This window comes from Sinocyclocheilus rhinocerous, unplaced genomic scaffold, assembly GCF_001515625.1.
Source record: "Sinocyclocheilus rhinocerous isolate Xijiao unplaced genomic scaffold, SAMN03320098_v1.1 scaffold658, whole genome shotgun sequence".
In the NCBI taxonomy this organism is placed as follows: domain Eukaryota; kingdom Metazoa; phylum Chordata; class Actinopteri; order Cypriniformes; family Cyprinidae; genus Sinocyclocheilus; species Sinocyclocheilus rhinocerous.
In genome coordinates, this window is record NW_015650392.1 from 436,838 (window position 1) to 455,557 (window position 18,720).

Consider the following 18,720-nt stretch of genomic DNA (forward strand, 5'->3'; position numbering starts at 1 on the left):
ACGCTTTGCTCCACTGACCGCCAGTTATTTTTACGCAGTTTGCATTAAGTAGTAATATAGTAAAACGCAGATATTGAAAGGCGAAATTCAGTAAACACCTGATTGATTATGTATATTTTGTACAGGCAAGCACATGAAGCCAGAATATAAAGCAATGTGCAACGTTTCACCGTTAAATGGTTTCCGATAGAAAACCATTAGAAGGAAAACACTGAACCATTAAGCGGATTGCAAAGCTATGAATTAAACCCATTCACGCTGCAGCTCTTTTGCCACTCAGTCCAGCTAAAGCAGGTGTGTTCAGGCGGGAAAGTGACGTCAATGCATACCCTCTATGGCAGTGGTCGCCAACCCGTCGATCGCGATCGACTGGTAGATCTTATCACTGTCCCAGTAGATCCCGAAAAAAACAGTAAAATAAGTACAAAAATGCATTACATTTATGGGGTTATAATGTATCACTGAAGGGTACTGTCTTGAGAAAAGTTTCCATGGCAATGGCATTTTCTTCTCCGTATAGGCCGAGGTCAGGGATCTTGGGCCTAAAAAGGTTGGTGATCACTGCTCTATGGAATAGTTGATTTAGCATTTTACATTAATGACACTTTATATAATTGGAGGGTCATCTTACCCCTCTTTTGATATTTTATATTTTGTGCTACATACATCATCCTGCACATGCTAATCTTATATTAAAAGGTTACAATTTTAAAGTAAATCCACACTGTTCTTAACGTTAAGTTAACAATATCAGAAAAATTTTCACTTAATTCATGACTTAAGTTCCTCTCATCCACAAAGAAAGAAAACTAATAACCCTACAAGAGCAACACACATGGAGAAGGACACAGAATATGATCCATTGGGGGTAACAGCTGTGGAACCATTGGGCCCAACAGTTGAAGATCCATTGGAGCTAGCAGTTGTAGATACATTGGAGCTAACAGTTGTAGAACCATTGGGGCTAATAGCTGTAGAAGGGCTCTTTATAGAGACAAAACATGTGCCCACATTTCCCACCCTGTCCACAGCTACCAGCTCTACTTCCTGAGAACAACAGGAAGTATTATAAGATGCCACAGTCACATTTGTGCCATCCGCACTCATCACATAACTTAAGCTGAGAGAGCCATTGCCACGACTGAGGGACACTCCGGCTATGCCTGTACCATTTCCATCCGTCAAGTTGGCAGAGAGTTCCCATGATGCTCTGCTGCATTCCACAGGACAGTTAGCTTTGATGCTCACTATCTGACAGACAGGGCTAGCGAAATCTGTGACCTTCCAAAAAAAAAAAATAATAATAATAAACAACAATTAGTCAACAAATACTGTTTGCATGTAAAAACACTGAGTGATGCAGAAAGCTATATTCTTATCAATGGATGGTATATAATAATATGTACTCTTGATTTTCTGCAGCTTTCATAATGGCTACCTTAGTCATGACAGTGAACTGCAGTGCCACGTAATTAGAGTCACCGGACTCTGAATCTTCTGCTTCAATGGTGAGTGTGACATCCGTCCCTGACTCTGTGTCTGAGGGTGCAGTCAGTGTTACGATTCCCTGGGCACTTCCGTCTGTCCCCGTGTCCAGAGAGCTGGGGAAAGACACATTGAAGCTGCGATCTGTCCGGGCTCGGATAGTGTAACTGCTTCCTGTTGCATTAGTGGCCAATGTAAAGTTGAGATTAAATGGGATTCCAGGCTCTATAGTGTTATTTGGTTGTGCCTGAGAAGAAACATGTTTAATATTATTTTATTAATATTAATATGAGATATTATCAGTGTATTTTGCATATCTCATGTATTGATATTCCATACTAGTAATACTAATCTCATGTAAAAGTCATGTGATGATGGCAGGTAATAATAATGAATTTTCATTTTTGGGTGAACTGTCTCTTCAAGCTCACCGTGATAGTAACTCTAGAGCCTTGCTGCTGGGTGGGTGACTGTCTCTGGAATCGAACATGCAAAGATCGAGTTGAGTCATGTAACAGCCCTTTCAGCTGCACCACAAACGCCCACTCTGGGATTCTGTCTATGTTGACCAGGAAGTCTGTCGCACCCAATGATTTAATGGTTCCATTAACAACATCCAATCCTGAAGCTTCAACTAGAAGCACGTCAGTCACTCTGACTGAATCTCCTCCGGTCACAGAGACAAACAAAGCAGTGTTCCGACCTAAGTAATCAGAAAAACATTTTATTGTTTTCATTGATGATACACACACACACACACACAAAAGATTTCTTCATGTTTATATACACCCCTGTTCATAAGATTGGGGTTAGTAAGATTTTTCTTGAAAGAAATAAACACTTTTGTTCAACAAGGATCATTAAACTGATCAAAAGTGTCAGTAAACACATTTGTAATGAAATCAAAGAATCCTGGGGGAAAAAAATGAATTAAGCAGCACAACTGTTTTCAACACTGATTATAAGAAGAAATGTATTTTCACATCAAATCAGCCTATTAGAATGATTCTTAAAGGATCATGTGACACTAAAAACTGGATGTCTGTTGAAATTCAGCTTTTTCCATCACAGGAATAAATTACATTATAAAATCTATTAAAATAGAAAACAGTTATTTTAAATTGTAATAATATTTCTCAATATTACTGTTTCTACTGTATTTTAATCAAATAAATACAGCCTCTGTAAACAACATAAAAAATTAAAAAATAAAAAACATCTTCCCGACCCCAAACTTTTGAATGGTAGTGTAACTGTCTAGTAATAATCAAGAAATAGATGAAGAAGATGATATCATACCAATGAAAGGACGATTATTTTTCGGTGTGAAGTCACCTCCTTCTAACTGCTCCACAAAGTTAAAGAGAAAGTTCACAGAACTCTGACCTGTAATCAAAATTAAAGCAGAGTGAATGCAGTACAAATTAAGCGTTTAGCGTTAGTTCTGGCAGGTCATGTGAGTCAAGCTTGCATCAGCTGACTCTCTGCTGATCACATCTACCTATAGGAATATGAGACCTATCACGGCATTCCTATATAAGCTCTATTCAGTATTATTCAGCAACTTTTTCGCTTGCTCAGGAGCAAATTACCCTCCTCCATCCCCAACTCCTCCTTTTGCCACGGTCAGGACTTGGCTTCTGATATCCCTTGTTGAATCAGACTCCTTTATCTTGAATAATGTGTCACACTTAAATCTCATTAAGTACATTAATGATATCTGCTTTGTTCTGTTCTGTTTATCCTAGGGGGTTATCATTGCTGCTCTCCCTGCTCATTCATGATAGGCTGCATGGATGGGTAGTGAGTTTTTGCCTAGAACAGAACCATACCGCCAAACCAAACTGTATGCTAAGTGTCTATCATTTGACGATAGTGGTCCTGACAGAACTATTTCAAGATGTAACAGTCTTGCAATGTTCCAAAGGAACATTTTTACTGATGTTTTATTCAAACACATTGTTTTTTAGCAGTTTCATTTCTAAAACTTCAAAACTGGGTTGATACACAAATTGTGTAATTAGACATTTGATTCAAAATAAAAGTAATAATAAATTTGATGGGGAAAAAAAGCTCAATGGCTTACAAACAAAATACATATACAGGCAACATTAAACGTGCTTACCAATGACTTTAAGACTGTAGGAGCGTGTGGAGTCAATGCTGATCTTCCATTCCCCTGTCTGGTTGTCAGAGTTTAGTTTTACTCTCTTCAGATTACCTACAGTCAGGATGCTGCCCAGAGGACCATCTTCCACCGAACCTGACTGAGACACACCTGAAAGACAGGGAAAACAAATATTTTAACAATATTTAAAAACTAATTTTTAACAATATAATATAAATCAATTTTGCATTTGGATTTTTGTATTGGAGAAGATTAAACCCTTATATTAGCAAACAATGTTGGCTCACCTGTAGGGCTGTAGATGGTGAAGACTGGAGACTCTCCAGTAATATACACTGTCACATTGGATAGAGATGGATCTAATACAAAAGAAATGTTTTCTGCAATGACTGGACTTCTCACCACCTGAAGAACAGTCACCTTCAAGAAAAAAAGAGATGTTTCAATATGTTGCAGTGTTGCAGCACAAAATTCCAATCACCAAATTGAAAAAAAAAATTAAATATTGAAAGAGCAGAAACAGTTTTTTGAGGTATATACTTTTTTCCATATTAAATATGTTATATTTTAGGGACAGTTCAAAAAAATAAAAATTCTGTCATAATTTGTCCCTTATATCACATGATGATATTACTTTCTGAATTCTAAGTCATTCTTAGAACATACCAGGGCAGAGGTAGATGCATCTGTAATGACTGCAGTGGCTTGAGACAGTGTAGCTTTTGTGACCTCTATGATCTGTCCACCAGAAACATGGGCCAGATCTCTGTACAGCTGTTTGTCTGACAGAGACATTGATTTTGATGTAAAACTTTTAGATTGTGAGACATCCCTTCTACTCCGGAATAAGAAGGGGTTAGTCAACAGGAAAGTGACCTGGGTGGTGCAGAAAAATGCCATTACAAACAATTTAACAACACTTTCATTTTAGGAGCAATGATGGGGATGTGATCTGCAGGCACTCACTGTTGATCTGGTCCTTTCTATCATGGCCTGAACGGTACTTCTTAATTCTAAGTCCTTTGCTGCAGCATCAGTGAAAACAAAAATATCTGAAGATGGAGAAGCTCCTGCTAGTGCCAACTGGAAAACCAGATTTTTTTCAGTTATTATATTAAAAATCAATGCAGCTGAGATATTCACAAAAAATATATATATATATCAGTAGTGTAATATTATTTATCAGTATGAGTAGGAGGGATTTTTACATTTACACATTTTACATTTACATTACTACAATTGGCATACATGAATAAACACAAACAAACAAACACACAAACCAGTAGTCCTGACAGGCACATCTCTGGTAAGTCTCCTCCACCAGTTGCTGAAAGAGAATTAATTCTCTCTTTGAAAATATCTGCATTCTCAGTTCTTGTCAGAGGTCCAAAATCTGCATGACACAAACACATCACTGAACGCTACAGCAACAAGAATTTTTTTAAACATTTTAACATTGTTTCAAAAATAATAACTACAGTTTTTGTGTGTATGCTAACGGTTCAGCTATCATTTAGAGCTCACTCACAGATAATTTTGTGTTTAAGTTGTTTCAAGTTAGATTTGGACATGAACAAAAGAGATGATGGCTGAATGGATAACTATTTAAGTTCCCTTTCGAATGGTCTCTCCCATTGCTCCTATTTCCCACTATGGGGAAACTCCTGTTTATTCTGAATACTGAAACCTGATTTGTTCATGCTTGTGTAGCTGTGTAGCAGATGGGAATCCACATTATGAATTATCTCGACGATGTGGATGTGTTAGCCAGATTGGAGCAGGAACTTCTCATTCACAGGTCACAGGTGCTTAGCCAACTGGAGGGTCTTGGGCTGAAAATCATTTTGTCCAAGAGCTGTCTGTCTCCCAGTCAGCGAGTCATCTTACTGGGGACAGTTATCGATTTGGCCCAGATGTGGGCCTGGATTACGTCGGAATGCTCACTGGCAATCCAGCGGCTAGCAGCGTCATTTAGATTAGGGACTTCTTATCCTCTCAGAGTTTTTCAGAGAATGCTAGGCCCGAGCTGTGGGATCTTCATCTTTGGTCCCTCGACGGGAGTCTTTGTAGCTCCAAATGAGGTTGACTAACACCATTTTTGTCCATATTAGGGATTTCCTGGAATGTTCTATTACATCTGTGAGTCATATTTGGCATTTCAGTATGAATGAAACATACATTACATGAGTGTATTTACTAATGCTCACACCACCCTATCTTGGGTAAAAATAGGAAAAATAATACTTCTCTCTAAAGAAATTTGAAGTAAATATATGCAAATCTATAAGTTTTTCTCCAGTGTTTTACCACCTTAAATTGTTTTCATCAATGTAAAAATATACCTCATCGTCATGTTCTAGCATCGTTATCTTTCAATAAAAATCTACAATTTTATACCTTTAAAGTCATGGCAGTTTTTCCCTGTGGTATCAAAAATGGTATCTAATATTGATATCTTTTATCTTATCGAAGTTATAAATTCCAGTAAATTACCCAGGGGGAAATAAATAAAAAAAATTTGAATATCCTGAAAAAGTTCTTATTTTTGTAACATTTCAAAAAGTAAAACTCTTATATATTCTAGATTCATTACATGTAAAGTAAAACATTTCAAAAGTTTTTTTGTTTTAATTTTGATGATTAGAGCTTACAGCTCATGAAAGTCAAAAATCCAGTATCTCAAAATATTTGAATATTTCCTAAGATCAATCAAAAAAAAAATAAAAAATAAAAAAAAGTCAGTGCTCCTTTAGCACAAATGACAGCATCAGTGAGGTGTGGCATGGAAGCGATCAGCCTGTGGCACTGCTGAGGCACTATTGAAGAACAGGCATAGGCGCGGGAAGTGGGGGTGCTGAGGGTGCTGCAGCACCCCAAATCTATAAGTTTTTCTCCAGTGTTTTACCACCTTAAATTGTTTTCATCAATGTAAAAATATACCTCATCGTCATGTTCTAGCATCGTTATCTTTCAATAAAAATCTACAATTTTATACCTTTAAAGTCATGGCAGTTTTTCCCTGTGGTATCAAAAATGGTATCTAATATTGATATCTTTTATCTTATCGAAGTTATAAATTCCAGTAAATTACCCAGGGGGAAATAAATAAAAAAAATTTGAATATCCTGAAAAAGTTCTTATTTTTGTAACATTTCAAAAAGTAAAACTCTTATATATTCTAGATTCATTACATGTAAAGTAAAACATTTCAAAAGTTTTTTTGTTTTATACAAAAAAAAAAATCTGTGTCTATTTACACTAAGTGCAAATAGCCCGCCTTGTTGGCAGAGGTTATTTACACTAACTCCACCCACCAACGTGTGATTGGGTTAGTCAACATTACAAAAGACGGTCATCAACCGTCAGATTCAGTGGTGTAGTAAAGTGTGTGTCATAGGCCTACTCCCTTTTGACGCGATCAACCCGGGTTTGAATTTGCCTTTTGGCAAACTTTTTTTCTCTCTTTTCAAATCACATCAGAAAAGCATTTATTTTTAATAAAAATGAAAAAATTGAAAATAAAGTATCGGGAGTAATTAGCAGAATAGCCTGTTATTTTAACATAGTAGAAAGAATCTATAGCTATTTGGACTTAGTATAAATAGCATATGATATCACTAAAAAATACTGCTATTTTCACTAAGTGTAAATAGCCTCTAACCCACCCCCCGCGCGTACAGCACCCCCAACCTAACACATCTTCCCGCGCCGTTCTTTAATAGCGGCCTTCAGCTCATCTGTATTGTTGGATCGACTGTTTCTCATATTTCTAGAGGACTTTCACTGAGCAACAGTCCAGTTCTTTTTCTCCTTAGCCCAGGTAAGATGCTTCTGACATTGTTTCTGCTTCAGAAGTGGCTTGGTAGCCCTTTTCCTGAAGCTGTCTGAGCGTGGTGACTCTTGATGCACTGACTCCAGCTCCAGTCCACTCCTTGTGAAGCTCTCCCAAGTGTTTGAATCGGCTTTGCTTGACAGTATTCTCAAGCTTGCGGTCATCCCTGTTGCTTGTGCACCTTTTCCTACCCAATTTCTTCCTTCCAGTCAACCTTGCATTTATTATGCTTTGATTCAGCACTCTTTGAACAGCCACCCCTTTCAGTAATGACCTTCTGTGACTTACCCTCTTTGTGGAGGGTGTCAATGATTGTCTTCTGGGCCATTGCCAAGTTAGCAGTCTTCCCCATTATTGTGGTTTCAAAGAACAAGTGACACCCGGAATTTAGACTGTAGGGATGGTCATTTAATTAAACTCAAATGTAAATATTCTAATATTTTGAGATACTGGATTTTTGACTTTCACGAGCTGTAAGCTCTAATCATCAAAATTAATGACAAAAAAAAAATTTGAAATGATTTATTTTACATGTAATGAATCTAGAATATATGAAAGTTTCACTTTTTAAAAGTAAAGAAAAGAAGAAAAAAAAGAACTTTTTCACAATATTCAATTTTTTAGATGCACCTGTATACATATATACAGGACTAAATACGCCATATGACTACCTGGATCATTAAATGGGACTAGAATGTATTCAGAAGGTTCTTCTGGTGTTCCTCTCCTGCTGTCTATGATACTGAAGGACACATTCTTTGCCGCCTCAATATCATCATGCATGCTGCCCGTGGTGTCAATCACAAAAGCCAGAACTGAGGTCTGACTGAGGCCCACCAATCTGAGAGAGGGAAAGAAACAAACAAAATTGGCTAAACCTGGAAAACCATATAAATTACGGATTCTAGGGATAGCTATGATTAAATAAAAACTCATCTGAATTTTTCATCATCAGCAGAATCTTTTTTCTTCAAATTTAGGCATTTTTCTCCATTTTTTCTTCCTAACTGCAATACTGCATTCTATATAATATGTGTTAAAATCTTGTCATAAAGGTTGTACTTTTGAGTTAAATGCACATGAGCGCCTCTAAATAGTTGTAATTGTGGGTGGAAAACTCAGAACTTTCTTTAAGACCTGAATTTCTGAGTTGGGGGTGTGTCAGTGAGAAAATATGTTAGATGGAATGGATGCAGAGTCTGTATTGGTGATAAATTTGAGATGAATGAAATAAATATAAGTTTAACCATTTATTTTATGACAGAGTCTAAAACTATGTGTGGTGTAAAAGGAAGGTCTCGTACCGAAGAAAGGCTTGGTCGCCTGTGGCCAGTCGGATGTCTTGCAGCACTTCCACAGTAGCGTTGATGGCCATTTCAGCAGCACGGTGGTGAAGGAAGCCATGATCTGACCTAATGTCATCCTTATTGATGCCTCCAGTGGGTTCTCTTGAACTGGTTCTGTCGAGAGAGCCACCATGGCTACACTTGCCTGAAAGAAAATTATGTGAGTGTAGATTTGTGATCCCAATTCCAGCCATCCTGTTGTCTGTGATGATTTACAGAGGAGATCAACATTACACATGGGATGCCAAACTTCCCTACCTGCAGGTTTTGTGGAGGAGAAAACACTGAAATATCCTGAGGTTAGTTTCTTTTGCAGCAGTATTTCTGGGAGAATGTTATCTCTGCAGTTTGACCCAGTGCAGCTCTTGCATGTTGGTGTGTTGGGGCCTACATATGCAGATAAGAGGTAAAAGAATGTGCAAGTTTATACCATATTCATATTGTGGATATGCATATAGTACATGGGTGGTTTAGAAATTGTGTAATGGGGTAACTGCAATTTGTTATACCTGCTAGGTTGTTGAGAGGACGTTCAGGTTTGATCAGTGTGCTGAAAGGAGCAGTGCTTCCCAGTTCCACCCAGTTACTGTGGCTGTAGAAATCCTACACACAAAAACAAATGTATTTTCTAGGTTGTAAATTTATTTACTCAATGTAGTGTTATTTTACTCATTATAAATACGTGTGTGTGTGTGTGTTTATACTATACTATACAGTTGAAATCAAAAGTTTACACACACCTTGCAGAATCTGCAAAATCTTAATTATTTTACCAAAATTAGAGGGATCATACAAAATGCATGTTATATTTAAATTTGGTACTGACCTGAATAAGATATTTCACATAAAAGACATTTACATATAGTCCACAAGAGAAGATAATAGTTGAATTTATAAAAATGACCATATTCAAAAGTTTACATACACTTGATTCTGACCTAAGATACTGTGTTGTTACCTGAATGATCCACAGCTGTTTTTTTTTTTTTGTTGTTGTTGTTTTTTTGTGATAGTTGTTCGTGAGTCCCTTGTTTGTCCTGAACAGTTAAACTGCCTGCTGTTCTTCAGAAAAATCCTTCAGGACCCACAACTTCTGTGTTTTTTCAGCGTTTTTGTGTATTTGAACCCTTTCCAACAATGACTGTATTATTATAAGATCCATCTTTTCACACTGAGGACAACTGAGGGACACATATGCAACTATTACAGAATGTTCAAATGCTCACTGATGCTAGAAAAGGAAACACAATGCATTAAGAGCCGTGGGGTGAAAACTTTTTCAATTTGAAGATCAGGGTAAATTTCACTTATTTTGTATTAAGGGAAACATGTAAGTATCTTCTGTAGCTTCTGAAGGGCAGTACTAAATGAAAGAATTTAGTACTGCTAAATTAGTACTTTAATTTAAAGCGGATCGGAGCAGAATGCTGTCACCTATGGTTTACAATATTGCTGACAGCTTCTATTTGAGTGCGCTTGGGCCACGCCCATGCTGAGGCTGCGCTCACTAGACAGACAACTCTCATTGCAAGAGTTTGTGTCTCACTCTGCTTTGCTCACGGTTCGCCTTCAATGAAAGCGGCCTTGCCCCTCTCCTCGTCTGCTACGAATGGATCTGAGAGGATGCGCGCAGTACCTTTTATCTGCCGGTGTGTGTACACATAAGGATCTTCAGTGCCCCTCTGCTATGAGTGGTTTGATCTTTTTAGGCGGATTTAAAGAGAATGCTGTCACTAGTGATTATTATCACTGACAGCTTCAGGGTCGGACGCGTCTGGGCCACACCCACGCTGAGGCCACACCCACCGGGTCAGATTGCTCTAGCTGCAAGAGCATTGAGTCCAGCAAAGCACTACAGCCTCTCTTATGCCTCCAAGCACCCCGTTCAATTCCGAGTGCTGACGGCAGTGTGTTTATTGTAATTACGGTTGTGAACACTGGGCCCATTCAAATAGCGCCTACACAACCAGCCGCTGTTATAGCGAGAAAAAGGAGACAAAATTTCCTCTTACACTTATCACGAGTGTTGGGTCCCCACAAGGCGGCCTACCACTCGAACCAATCCAATCCCTTGTCACGTGGGCCGAGGTCTGGCAGGCCATCTCCGGAGTGTCAGATTGGGTTTTTGGGGATTAAAAACGAGGCTACTCACTTCAGTTCACTCGAAGACCCCCACGATTCAGCGGCGTGGTCCACACCTTAGTGCAGAGCATGGACGCTCACATTCTGTACTCCGAGGTGATGAATTTACTGGCAAAAGGAGTTGTATAGACGGTTCCGCCAGCCCAGAGCCAGTCAGGCTTCTACAGCCGCTACTTCCTCGTCCAAAAAAAAAAGAATGGTGGCCTCCGGCCCATCCTCAATCTTAGGCACCTGAGCCGCACCCTCATGAAACGGCCGTTCAGGATAACTACTTTGGAACAGATCCTCTCGCAAATATGCCCAGGGAACTCGCCACAGGCGATTCTTGAGATTCTCCTTCAAGGGAGTGGCATATCAATACACGGTCCTTCCCTTCGGACTGTCCCTGGCTCCTCGCACTTTTACGAAGTGCATAGATGCGGCTCTCTCCCCTCTGAGACAGATGGGAATCCATATTCTGAACTACCTCAACGACTGGCTCATCTTTGCCCAGTCGGAGGCCGAGCTAATATCTCACAGACCCCTCCTCCTCAGCCACTTAGAATGCCTGGGACTCAGGGTCAATTTTGCCAAGAGCTCACTGTCTCCCAGCCAACGAACCTCATTCCTGGTCACGCCAGAATGTGCACTGGCCATACAGCAGCTCGCGGCTTCCTTCAAAGTTGGAGCCTCTCGCCCCCTCAAAGCATTTCAAAGGATGCTAGGCCTCATGGCCTCCGCATCGCCGGTACTACAGTTGGGCCTGCTTTGCATGAGACCCTTTCAGTACTGACTGAAACCGCAAGTTCCGTCCCATGCGTGGCGTCACGGACACTTTCGTGTCAAGGTGAGCCAGGCCTGCGTGTCAGCTCTGGACCCTTGGAATGACCCCCAGTGGTTCAAGCAGGGCATGACCATGGGCATTATTTACAGAAGGAAGGTTGTCTCGACGGATGCATTCAACACAGGTTGGGGAGCTCTGTGCGAGGGAAAACCAGCCTTTGGTCAGAGGAGTGGATGCTCCACCCACAGACGGTTCAGAAAATCTGGGAGAACTTTGGCAAGGCAGGGGTTGACCTCTTTGCCTCAAAAGACAACTCTCACAACTTATTTTTCGAAGAGCGAGAATGCGTTGGCCCACGATTGGCCCAACCTCCTCCTGTATGCTTTTCCCCCGATCATTCTCATCCATCAGGTAATTAGACGAGTCAGGGAACACAGACACAGAGTCCTTCTGGTGGCCCCGCTCTAGAGGAACCAGCTTTGGGTTTCAGAGCTGTCTCAGCTGCTGACAGCAGCCCCGTGGCCCATTCCCCTGAGGCAGAACCTTCTCTCTCAGGCGAACAGGATGATTTGGCAGCCCCAGCCCGAGCTGCGGGCTCTGCACCGCTGGGCTCTCGATGGGAATCAGTAGATCTCCCTGAAAGCATCCTGAATACTATCTCACAGGCTAGAGCCCCATCTACGAGACGCCTCTATGCCCTTAAGTGGTCGGTCTTTTCCGCCTGGTGCACAACCCGTGGCGACGACCCATTTTCATGTGACATATCGGTGATATTGTCCTACCTACAAGAGCTGTTGGACAAGGGCCGCTCCCCTTCCACGCTCAAGGTCTATGTGGCAGCTATAGCAGCTTCCCATGCTCCTATAGCCGGACAGTCTGTGGGCCGGAACAACTTAGTTGTCCGTTTCCTGAGAGGATCCAGGAGGTTCAATCCGCCCCGGTCCCCCACGGTCCTTGCGTGGGACCTGCCCACGGTCCTGAGAGCCCTCAAGGGCTCCCCCTTTGAGCCACTACAGTCTGCAGACTTGAAAACCCTGTTGTTGAAAACCGCTCTGCTACTGGCTTTAGCATCGATTAAATGAGTAGGTCACTTGCAGGCTCTCTCGGTAAGTCCTGCCTGTCTTGAGTTTGGGCCTAACGACTCCAAAGTCGTCCTAAAACCAAGACATGGGTACATTCCTAAGGTGCTCTACACCCCGTTTAGAGCCCAGGTTATTACTCTCTCTGCGCTTCCTCCTTCTGAGGAGGACCAGGAGTTTAACTTTCTCTGCCCGGTTAGGGCGCTGAGAATTTACATCGAGCGTTCCACCCCGTTCAGGCGGTCGGAACAACTTTTTGTATGCTGTGGTGGCCGCACCAAAGGGTCCCCGGTCACAAAGCAGAGGATTTCTCGATGGTTGACGCTATCACATTAGCATACTCCTCCCTGGGTCTTCAGAGCCCCATAGGAGTCAAGAGCCCATTCCACTCGGGGCGTAGCCTCGTCCTGGGCGTGGTCTAGCGGTGTGTCCACAGCAGATATTTGTGCGGTGGCCGGCTGGGCCTCGCCGTCCACTTTCACCAGGTTCTATAACTTGGATGTTCCGGCCTTGCAGGCTCAGATTCTATCTGCTTAAATGGATACACGCCTGCCTAAGGCAGTCTAATTAATCAGGCATTGCCTGTTTTTTCAGGTACGATCTCGGCCCTTTCAGTAGTACTGAGGCTGCACAAAACCGATGGAATTATTATCCAAGGCTGAGCTGACCTAAGTGAGTTCAGCCCTCTTGCCTTCTGAAGGGCTCACCCTGCGTATAATTGGTACCTCTGAGCCTTTAATGCTCAAGGCCAGTTCATGTCAGTCGTTCCTCTTTCATGACATGGCAGGATTGTATTGGTTCCCCATAGCGTCTAGCAATGCCGTACGAGTGAAGTATTGAAAGGGAACGTACTCGGTTACTTATGTAACCTCGGTTCCCTGAGATACGGGAAAGAGAACTGCATTCCTTGCTCAGTTGACTCAGTGTCGTCGCTTTAGTCGAATTTACCTGAGATCCTATGACGAAATGCCCGCTTATATAGCCAGATGGACCTGCCCATTCTGGCGGCCTCTGGCGGGCTTCGTCGCCATAGGCTTGTGCAGCTCCGCTGCCGAGCCATTGCAATGGCCGTGCAGTTACACTGTGTGATTATAAAGGCTTCAGTCCTCAGAGAAAAGGAGTTTTCCCCATAGCGTCTAGCGATGCAGTACTCGTTCCCGTATCTCAGGGAACCGAGGTTACGTAAGTAACCGAGTACGATCTTATAATCATAGTCATTGTTGGAAAGGGTTCAAATACACAAAAATGCTGAAAAACCACAGTATTTGTGGGACCTGAAGGATTTTTCTGAATAACAGCAGGTAGTTTAACTGTTCAGGACAAACAAGGGACTTATGAACAACTATCACTTGCTGTAAAAAAAAAAAAAAAAGTTTTGGTCGGTTTGCATTTCCACTGCAGTTTAGTATCACTTTAGAATGGGCGGGATTATTCACATGTTGTTATAGTTGCGCCGCCTCTACTGTCGCGACTCCTGAAAAACTTTTTCATTTGCGTTCAATCCTTCGCTGGCTGTGCTGATTTAAATCTAGCAGTTCTGTTGTGTTTGTGTCGCAAGTTCAGTGACGCAGGTAGTGACGATTCTCTCCGGCCAATCAGTGATCAGCAGAGTTTACATGTCACATTTTGGTAACGGTGCGGTTCACTTGGAACCTCAACCAAGGTGGTACTAAAAAAAGTACCAGGTACCAGGTACTGTACCCAGTGGAAAACCTCCCAAAAGTGAACCGTACCGAGCCGTACCATGCCGTACCATGCAGTGGAAAAGCGCCATAACTAAGGGGAGTTGGAAAATGAGCCTATTTTAAAAAATAGTGGAGTGTTCTTTTAAATTTTTATTCTTTCTTTTTTTTAAAGAAATTAATACTTCACCAAGGATGTGTTTAATTGTATAAAAGTGATAGCAAAGACTTATATTGTTAGAAAAGATTTCTATTTTTAATAAATGCTGTTCTTTTTAACTTTATATTCATCAAAGAATTCTGAAAAAAAGAATCAGAGGTTCCAAAAAAATATTAAACAGCACAAATGTTTCCAACATTGATAATAAAAGTAATAAATCAGCATATTAGAATGATTTCTGAAGGATGTTGTGACACTGAAGACTGGAGTAATATAGTTGCTCATATAGGGTCAGAAAGTAAAAAGTAAAAATAATAATAATATTAAAAATAATATTAAATGATATTAAAACATTTAAATAATATTAAAGAAGATTCCTTTGTCCTTACAGATTACTGTACTACAATCTCGATTTGTAACGTACCTGTAGAGTGTGACATAGAGCCCCCAGTGTGTTCCGGGCAGAGATATAGCTTTCCTGCTGCACGCTGGCCTTTACTGCAGCCACACCTTGGATAATGAGATCCCGACCCTCACTGAAAGCCTCATTATCTATGTGATGTGCCTCACTCAGTGCAAAAAGTTGATCTACAACTGCATTGCTTAGGAACATTTGTGTTATAGCTGAATAAAAACCGTGGGAAGAGACAGCAGATAATGAAGTGGCAGATGCTGAGCAGGCTTCTTGGACAGCAGATGGAGTCAGTCTGTTGTTTATCTGAAGAGTAGAATATCATAATTATTACTAGTATTATTTTTATTCAAAACAAGAAAGAACTTGAGTTCCCTCTGTTTTTCAGTTTAGGTTTCAATTTAAATTGTGTGTGTAGCATAACTTGAGACTAACCCTAAAATGTGAAGTATCTTCATGGAATGTTTATCACAGACCTTTTGTTACTCTTAATAACAGTTTGTATGACTCAAAAATGCTAATTCTCTTTACTTGTTTTTACAATTTAGTTGGTTCACTCCCATGTCTTTTTCTTACAGGGAGTGTGAAGTCGTGCCCCTGGGCAGTGGCTATGTCACGACACACTTCTGCAGTCTTGCGGAGGATGGCCATCTGAGTGATTTCTCGATGGGTGAGGGAGCCGTCCTGAAAGAGAGGTTTGAATGCTGCCACCTGAGGGGGTTGAAACAGGGTCCCACAGAGGAGAAATACAGCCACTACAACCAGTGAAACCATGGCTGTCCACAAGAAGAGGTGCTGAGGGAAAGTTTTACACATTACAGTAAACATTATTATGGCAAAACACCCCAAGTTAATAGGGTAAATAGAAATTTCAATAGAAATAGAAATGGCATGTTTCAATATGTAATGAGGCATTATTTAATCAAAATGCACTTATTTGCATACATTTCCAGCAGGAAAAAAAAATCTGAAAAAGGCAGGTTTAATTTATTATTTTTTTCTTCATTCTGTTGACATATAGTTACAGAATATTTTTCTCTCTCTCTTTTTTTATTCCATGAATCAAAATAATAATAATAATAATGATAATAATAATAATGTCAACAGCCATTAAAAAAGAAGGAAATTGACCACATTTTTCAGGAATAAAATGTGTAAAACCAGGCAAACAAATAAATAAATAAATCATCAACAAACCCCTAAAAGACTTTTGAATGTAGATAGGAATACATCTGTAAAATTAACTGAAGTGGAGAATTCTGGCTCAGTGCAGAGGGAAAAAAAAGTATTTTGAGAAAAAACTGCCTTTAAAACGTGTGCTGTATTTTAAATCTACAGATGCAAATACATAAAGTGCAATAAAGCATATTTGGGTGTTTTCTTTCCACTAGTGTGAATCCAAACTTTATGAAAAAGCCAAATAATCCAAGATCTCAAAATTAACCAGTGCATGAAAAAAACAATATTTGCCTGTAGTTACTTGCCCTAAATTTTGAATAATTCTTAAAACATTATTTTTTAGCAGTTAAATTTGTTAGTCTTAAACTGGACATTAACGCACAAAATATTACATATTACACAATTACATAAATATTGTACAATTAATCAATAAATCAACAAATAAAGTAGAGAATAGTTTGATTACCTTTTCGCAGATTTTGCGTGTATATACTATAACTTATACACAGACTCTGTCAATGCATTTATACACTTTTACACACATGACTAATGTCAGCGTCACAGGATTTTATAATCCTTACTGTAAATGTGTGGTCAGTAAGGAAGACAAATTATTTCCTTATCAACTGCTATTATTGACTGTGCCCTTTCGAATTATGTACATCTTTTGTTTGATCGAACCGTTAGCAAATTGGACTCGCCTCTTTTTCCTTGACAACACTTAATTGCTCATAACAATGCTTGACACAGGTTACAAAATAATATTTCAAGTATATTATATTATTACAAGTCTTGCAAACTTATAAAACCATACAAACCTGATGTCCTTATCAACAAATCTGGCTGAGTCATACAGTACGTATGCTAGGAAACTTTCCTAAAACTTGGTTTAATATATTTTTAGTTTAGTTTAGTTTAGTTTAGTGTAGTTTATTTATATAGCACAATAAAACAACAGCCGCTGACCAATGTGTTATACAAAAATTGTAAAACCAAAATAAAAAACACCAATCAAGACCATAAAACAGCATACAAAGACAAACATACAGAAGAAAACAAGCTCAGGATGGTTCGCATATTATAAGACTTCTCTAAAAGGTGGGTTTTAAGTTTTGCTTTAAATTGAGATTCTGTAGAGAATATCCTATTAGATAAAGGTAGACTATTCCACAATTTGTGGCCGACTATGGCAAAAGCCCGGTCTCCCTTTTTTTTTTAACTGTGATCTGGGAACCTAACTGACCTTAAACATCTAGCAGATTTGTTATCAGACACAAGTTCTGATAAATAAGAAGGTGCCAGCCCATTTAAGACCTTAAATCAAAGACTAAAATCTTACACTCCGACAACCAACTCGGAGAGTAAGTCGGAGGTAATGTGCTCAAGTTTACGTGTAGGCCCTACCACATTGCATTTTGGACTATTTGCAAGCGGTTCATATAGGATTGACCAATACCTATATAACTTGAATTGCAGTAGTCCAGACAAGAAGACATAAATGCGTATATTACTCTCTCGAACTCAGCAGGGGTTAAAAAGTTTTTACATTTGTTCAGTAGTCTCTGCTGGGAAAAAAAACATGATTTGACTACTGAATTTACCTGCTTATTAAATAAGAGGGCAGAGTCAAAGACAACACCTAAGTTTTTAACAGTTGCCTCAGTGTTACTCTAATTAAGTTTAAGAAATTTTTGGACATCCATGCCTTAATGTCTGACAAACAGGCAATTAAAGCACACAGTCCAGTTGATGGGCACATATATTTGAGTGTTATCTGCATGAAAAAATGAAATAACATTGTTTTCTAAAAATTAAGCCCAAAGGGAGCATATATAAATAAAACAAAATGGGGGCAAGAATAGATCCATGTCAAACGATCTTCGGAAGATAAACATCCAATTTATATAAACAGATTCATTGCCTGGCCTTTAATAGCTGCACAATGTTCAAGAAAAAAATAAGAATATCATGATCAATTGTCTCAAAGGCCACACTCAAATCCAACAGCAGAAGTATTACAGAGTTCCCAGGATCAACAGATAATAAAATATTATTTGAAACTCTTGAAAGAGCAGATTCTGTACTGTGATGTTTCCTAAAACCAGATTGGTTTTCAAAGACCCCTTTTTGACTCTAAAAATGCAATAACTGTACACGTCAAGTCAAGTCAAGTCACCTTTATTTATATAGCGCTTTTAACAATACAGATTGTGTCAAAGCAACTGAACAGCATTAATTAGGAAAATAGTGTGTCAATAATGCAAAATGACAATAGTAAACACTAATTTTCCAGTTAAAGACAGTTCATCATTGAATTCAGTCAGTCTTCATTCAGCTCAGTTCAGTTTAAATAGTATATGTGCAATCAAGTCAACGATATCGCTGGAAATGAAGTGTACCCAACTAAGAAAGCCAGAGGCGACAGCGGCAAGGAACCAAAACTCCATCGATGACAGAATGGAGAAAAAACCTTGGGAAAAACCAGTCTCAGTCGGGGTGCCAGTTCTCCTCT

General features: G+C 39.7%; 1 protein-coding gene across 1 annotated transcript; it reads right to left on the reverse strand.

Annotated features, from left to right (window-relative positions):
• Positions 1-789: 789 nt before the first annotated feature.
• Positions 790-15,803, reverse strand: LOC107712008 (von Willebrand factor A domain-containing protein 7-like). Its single transcript, XM_016517132.1, has 15 exons — positions 15,606-15,803; positions 15,042-15,335; positions 9,301-9,394; positions 9,050-9,178; positions 8,750-8,936; positions 8,117-8,286; positions 4,894-5,006; positions 4,580-4,696; positions 4,280-4,489; positions 3,901-4,033; positions 3,611-3,763; positions 2,785-2,871; positions 1,917-2,188; positions 1,439-1,732; positions 790-1,281 (listed from the first exon to the last, which is right to left on the reverse strand). Exons 1-15 carry the CDS (start codon positions 15,801-15,803, stop codon positions 790-792), a joined length of 2,943 nt encoding a protein of 980 aa, XP_016372618.1.
• Positions 15,804-18,720: the final 2,917 nt, after the last annotated feature.